This window comes from Saccostrea cucullata, unplaced genomic scaffold (assembly GCF_032062105.1).
Source record: "Saccostrea cucullata isolate Sc308-1 unplaced genomic scaffold, CSIRO_AGI_Scuc_v1 ctg16256, whole genome shotgun sequence".
NCBI classification, from domain to species: domain Eukaryota; kingdom Metazoa; phylum Mollusca; class Bivalvia; order Ostreida; family Ostreidae; genus Saccostrea; species Saccostrea cuccullata.
In genome coordinates, this window is record NW_026918655.1 from 7,707 (window position 1) to 14,737 (window position 7,031).

General features: G+C 34.4%; 1 protein-coding gene across 1 annotated transcript; it reads right to left on the reverse strand.

Annotated features, from left to right (window-relative positions):
* Positions 1-725: 725 nt before the first annotated feature.
* On the reverse strand, positions 726-6,667 carry LOC134269215 (DNA topoisomerase 3-alpha-like; the record flags this gene model as incomplete). Its single annotated transcript, XM_062751435.1, has 13 exons — positions 726-885; positions 1,234-1,290; positions 1,386-1,425; positions 1,534-1,637; positions 2,979-3,038; positions 3,143-3,257; positions 4,108-4,272; positions 4,573-4,700; positions 4,789-4,845; positions 4,954-5,002; positions 5,579-5,643; positions 6,375-6,439; positions 6,568-6,667. Coding segments are annotated over 13 exons (1,165 nt in total), but the record flags the coding sequence as incomplete, so codon positions are not given.
* Between the last annotated feature and the right edge of the window lie 364 nt (positions 6,668-7,031).

Below are 7,031 nucleotides of genomic sequence, written 5' to 3' on the forward strand. Positions count from 1 at the left end.
ACTACCCGTTTTTACGTGTATGATCTTACTGAACTAAGAGATCCACTATGACGTCAAAGACGCACTGGACGCGCAGAGAAGGGAAACGGCAGAGTGGAGTAATCTATTCCGTAATATTGATAATATTTGCAAGAAATTTTGAATGTTTTCAGATATTTTTATATACTAGATGGTGAACGCAAACAAACAGTCAAAAAAATTATACAGGTACTGTGGTTTCAATCTCGTTTTGTACATATTTTATCAGAGATTATGACGTAAATCAACTGAGTCACGTGACCATACATCCTTCATTCCCTTAAGACCCCTTGGCAAAAAGTGCGTCTACAGTATTTAAAAGAACACATCCTAAAAATACTAGATTTTTTACAAAATTGTGCAAGAACAAAGGTGCTAATACCCTGTTTGTATCATTCTAGACCATTGGATAAAAAGAAAAATGTATGATGTTTCTTAAGTGAAAAAGTTTCATGCATTCAGTAAAGAGAACGAATCAAAAACAACAATTTTCTATTTGGGTTTGGCATAAAATGTACGATCTTTATTAGGGCCCCCTTCTTATTTACTGATGATTTATTTAATGTTCCAGCATTTCAAAACTGAAATTGTTTGTATATATGGAAATCAAGAGATTTGGCACTTAAATCATCTAGCAACATTTGCGGTCAATAATCCAACAAAATTTACATGTACATCAGATCTAGAAGAGTAAGCCGTTCTGTTGGTTACATATACATTATATGGCTCAGTGACTTACAGGAGCCTGTGTTGCCTCCCTCTGGATTTTCGTCTCCCCACTGGAAGAATTTACAGCTCTGTTCTCGTGGTTTGGCACAGGCATAAAATGTACGACCTTTATTGGGGCCCTCCTTATTCACTGTTAACCTGAATAATAATAACAAACTTATTAACTGTCAACCTGCAGATAAATTTTTACAAAAAAGTGTGAAAATGCTCTTTTTGTTCATGTAGGAAATGGAAAAATCTTGACAGTGAGGTATTCAACCTTAATCTTATTTTTCGTTGAATTTTATCACAGATATTACTTAGCCATTTTTTTTTTGAAATACTGAGCTAAATGCAAAGAGGGTCAGAAAGCATATACATGTGGAGATGGAAGACAAATACATGTATAAACATTCAGATTGCATATACAGACATGTATATGGCTGCCAAGCCATTCAAAATCCTACAACACTGATATAAACATATGCTGATATAAACCTAACTTACATTTTGGCTGGATTTCCACAATTACAACACACATCTGAATTTCCACCAGCCTGAAACCTACAAATACGAGACAAAAATAAAAGATACAACCCTAAAGACCAGCTTATGATTAGCTTATAGAGCTCACTGATAAAAAGAATTTCCTTACATACCCTGTACCACCTAAACCTCCACTATCACTTCTGTTTTCATCTGTCAACAGAAAATTAGGGGGCTTTCAAAAATCATCCCATATACACATGCAACTACTTTACATATTTAACTATAAAGTCATAATCAGTCATAAATACTCCAACATACTGGTAATATCTGCCCACTGGAAGAAATCACAGCCTTGGCCTCTAGGTTTGGAACAGGAGAAAAATTCTCGGTCCTTGTTAGGTCCATCTTTAACCACTCTTAACCTGAAATTATAGTTCTTCACTTTTTAATTCATTATTTCTTCTGTTTTCAAAGTAAAAAAAAAAAAAGAAACACTTTAAGAGCTGTTAACATATGTATCAATGTATGGATGAAGGCTAAAATATCTTCAAGTTGATCATTTCCACTGAAATTGATCTATTAAGTGCTTGACAAACAGAAAGGTGAAAGGAGGACACGACAAACACTATATGCCCAACTACATGTATATTCATGGTGGGGCATAAAAAAATTTAAACGAAAAGATGAACTACATGTTTAGAAAAAACTAGAAATATGTCCATAGAACATGAATGCCCCGCCGAGGATATATTAGTAAAGCAACATGAAAATTTGTATGTGAATAAAATTTGATCAGTTCGGTTCAGGTAGGGCTTACAGTTAGTAGGAAATAAAAATGTAGGTAAAATCCAGCATCCGAACCACAAGTCTGGTAGTGTCCATCCCTAGATGCATCATCCATGCAAGTTTGGTTCAGGTAGGGCTTATAGTTACTTGGGAATGAAAATATAGGTCAGATCCAGCATCCAAAGCAAGTCTGGTAGTGTCCATCCCTAGATGCATCATTCGTGCAAGTTTGGTTCAGGTAGGATTTATAGTTACTTGGGAATGAAAATATAGGTCAGATCCAGCATCCGAAGCAAGTCTGGTAGTGTCCATCCCTAGATGCATCATTCGTGCAAGTTTGGTTGGGTAGGGCTTATAGTTCCTTGGAAATGGACCTGCTCCTAAAACTTGAACCTGATCACTCATCTGGAAAATGTAGGTCAGATCCAGCATCCGAAGTAAGTCTGATAGTGTCCATCCTTAGATGCATCATCTATGCAAGTTTGGTCCAAGTAGGGCTTATAGTTCCTTTGGAATGAACCTGCTCCAAAAACTTTAACTTGGTCACTCATCAAGAAAATGTAGGTCAGATCCAGCATCCGAAGCAAGTCTTGTAGTGTTCATCCCTAGATGCATCATCCGTGCAAGTTTGTATCAACATGTGAAGTTTGATAACACCATCTTGAATGGTATGTTTAAAACTGAGCTAAACACTAATTTAAGAAAAGTGAGGTCAAGGTCAAAGGAAAGGTCAAGGTCAAAAAATGTTGATGCAGTTGCATAGCTCTCATCAATATCTATTAGCATATGAAGTTTGATGACAATATCTTAGATAGTTTCTTTGAAACTTAGCTTTGAACAGAGCTAAATGCAAAGTGTGACGGAAGGACGGAAGACGGACATGACAAACGCTATATGCCCAGGCCATATTCATGGCGGGGCATAAAAACATTAAGCCTATCTCACAAAAGTAAACAATTCTGCAATAGATAACTTACAGTCTAGCTGGTGTTCCACAATTGCAATTCATCTCCATGTCTGAACTCTGATTATTAAACCTACAACACAATCAAAATCTTCAAAAGCGTAAGAATCTTCCTTTGCATAAGAAGTCCTACTAACAGAAACTAATTATCCACATAATGAATGCCCCTTGTCTTACCCCCATCCTGCCCCTCCTGGGGGCCTCCTGTTGTTATCCAATGATTGGTCCTGAGATTGGTCTGCCCACAGGAAGAAGTTACAATTGGATCCTCCACATTTGTAGAACTGTCTCCCTATAAAAACACATTTAACAATGTATTTCATGGTAATTGTCTTCGGCCAAAAAAAATTGTTTCTTGACAAGCCAAACAAACAATGCAGCTGGCAGTTTTTTTTTTTTTTTTTTTTTTTTTTTTACTTTTTAGTAGGTGTTATACCTTTCTTTATGTCAGTCATTCAACAAAATGATGATATCAACTGATTCTTAATTTTTGTTCTTTGATATTAAATATAATATGTAATAAACTCTAAATAACGCCAATTAAAAATTTATTTGAAATTTAATGCATTAAATAATGTAAATTATTTCTTTTTCAAAATGTCAATAAAATTGGTCAAAGCAAAAATTTTTGACATGATGTGGCAGTGCCTGAGAAACTATCAATTTGTTTTCCCTTATAAAGACTCCTTAATCCCATGGCAACTAAGAGAGATATACATGTACATGTATCTACGGACTACAATGGCTTATATTTTACCGAATTTGTTTTACAGACATATATTTAAAATACATGTATATGATTTAATACTGCCTTGAAATATGAGGGATATTTGGGTGAGAATAAGAAAACGCGATAGAGGGCGAAGCCTGCCGAGCCTTCTATCACGTTTTCGACCCCCTGAAAAATCCTACTGATCCGAAGACTTTGCTATATTTAACATATTTACTGTTTCCAGCAGCATAAACTTCATTATCTCAGGTCTATTTCACTAGTAATTTATGATCACTTAGAAATTGATTGATATTATAATTGTATTACATGTACCTATTGATTATTCCTTATCCTAGCAAGTAGGATACCTTTTATCTGACAGTTTTATCATGATTTCTCAGTAACAAATGATTAGGGGACTGGGAGGTACCTTGATTGGGGCCCTCCTTTCTGACAGTTAGGAGGATTGCACTCGTCCCACAGTTACACACAATGTCCTGTCCATTGTCTTCATTGTTTGTCTGTCTATTGAATGGCTGAACTGTTACCAAGGGAACTCGCTGAGAGCTTGGAGCATCAGACCTAAACGGTGGAGCTAAATGGAAGTGAAGGTCCAAGTCAAAATATATTACATTTTTTCTAGCATGATGAAAAAAATCTGAATTATTATGTTATCAATAATATGAAATATATCAATACAATGAAACATAATAGGAATTGAATAAAAGTTTTTTAACACATTAAAATGATAGCTAATCTTCATTAAAATCTTTTAGCTTGATTTTTTTATGTTCAGAAATACTTTAATTTGTAATACATATTTTAAGGATGATTAATGCGGCAAAAGTTTTTAAAGAAACAAAACTTGACACTATGTTACAAAGCTATTATTCACCAGTTCTGTTATTGCCAGCCTCCGTGATTTCATCTCCCCACTGAAAAAAGTTACAGCTTTGATCTCTGGGATTGGTGCAGGCATAAAATGTCCGACCTTTATTGGGGCCATCTTTATTTACCGTCAACCTACATGTAAAAGCAATAAATCAAATTTCTATATGGACAATGCCACAAAGAACTGAAGAATTCCTAGAGAAGAGAGAGTCAAACTTACATTTTAGCAGGTTTTCCACAATTGCAGTTGACATTGGAGTTTCTCTCAAATTCAGACCTACAGGGATAAATGTACAAGTACACAGACACTCTAGAATCTGATAGTAAATGAGTAAATCAATATAGGTTCTGTTAAAACTTACAAGTTGTTCTAAGCTAAACTTACCCTCCCCCTCCACCTTCTCCAAAAGAATTGTTTCCTCCTCTATTCTCCCCTGTCAAAATATTTTTATGAATATAAATTTCTGTTCATAGAAAGCTGAAATGTACAATGGAAATGTGTAATTGGTTCTATATATATACATGCACGTGTAAAATATCATAGAATCTTTGTAGCTCACTTACATGTAAATTGTTAAAAAAATTTGTAGATTTTGTGTAACATACTTAATATATTTTTACTGTAGAAGCATTTTTTTCTGCGTGGTATTAATTTACGCTAAATGTGCGGACACAAATTTTCCATGGAAATTTGTCTAAGCGTAATATGTCAGGCTTATAGTGACAATCTAAGAAATCTGCGTTCCGGGTAATTTTCTACCTGGGGATTAAACAGAAATTGATATTCCGCGGAATTATGACCCCATGTAAATAAGTACGTTTACAGTAATTTGTAGAGATTCTGTGTATTAAAATACTTAATTTGTTAATGTGTAGAGTTAGTGTAACTTACATTCATATTTTGTAGAGTATCTATGTAACTTATACAAGTATTTATAATATGTAGAAATTCTAAGTAAACTTACCCACATTGTTCATTTGTAGAGAATCACAGATTCTGAGTAACTTACCAAAATTGTTAATTTGTAGGGATTCCGAAAGCAAGTTGTCACAACCAGCGACACATCCAGTGTATCTGAAAAACATAAAACAAACAAAATATATTCCCCTACAACACCTGATGTATCCCAGTATAAAGGTGGTAACCTTGCTGTCAAATTCTACACATTTTACCTGATAGCCTTTGGAACCAAATTTTAACTTATAATTTAAACTCAACTATCTGGAAAAACAAGTTCTTCCTGACAAAGTGGCAAATCAATCTTGGTTCTTCACCACATGAAATAGAGTAATATAAATGTATAGATGCTAATATATGGATAAAGGTATTAAATCACTAGATTTAAGCAATGAATAATTATTTTTTGAAAGATATAGTCTCATAACTGCAAAGGTGTATGCAAACAATTTGAGTAACATGTGTAAGTGCGTTGATTCATTGCTTATTTTTACATTTTTTAAAACTCTCTGCCTTGACTGCAAATGTGATTTACATTTATATTTGAAAATTTATGTAATACTCGTATCCTTCGCGTAAGCTATTGTTATTGAAAGATCCAATGTAACAATGATTTTTATATTTTCAATCATGGCACTTCCTTGGCATTCAATGTTTGTGACATCAAAATAAAGCGCATGCTTTAACCTTTTGAACCCCTTTTCATGTTATTTTGTTTTGATAGCCATAGATTTCCACACACTTTATATGCAAAATACATGTGTAATGTAAATATTTACTATTTAAAAGCATTTTTTTCACTTAACGCAATAGAGTTATCTAATTTAAGAAACTTGTCCTGAACTCACTGTAGTGGTAACATTGGAGGTACAGAACCCATCTTGAATTTGAAATTCATCAGCTGGGCTTGACACTGAAATTTATTATAAAGACATGAACAAAAGGGAGGGTGCTGTAAAAAATTGAAACAAAGGACACACACTGTGTAACAATAAGAGAAATCTTTACATAGAACTTTCAGAAGGATAGTGATGGACTCACATTTTCACATTTGACATCACTAACACTAGCATCCAAAACAAAGTTAGGTAACCAGATAGCTGAGCGACACGATGGAAATCCCATGCAGCCAATGTAAAATCTGTCAAGGAAAAATAAATCATTGTTACTTTACACTAGGGATGTCAACGAGTACCCGGTTAACCGGGTACTCGATCGAACGTCCGAGTATCGAATACTAAAATCGTTACTCGGTTACTCGGTTGTATATTTTGAATATTTCTTAGCTTATATATAAATGCATTAAACAATATGTTTAAAAACGTAAAATGCTCATTGCACTTGTACATACAGTAATTACTATTAGGGTTTCCTACGCCTCTGAATGACCGTTATAGCCTGTGGCAGTGTTTATACAGTAATTATCTTGTCAGACCAAACACCTGCATGGTGTTCCTACCTGGCTTTTCTCACCTTCAGCTGTCTTCTACCCTTATTTTTGGTTT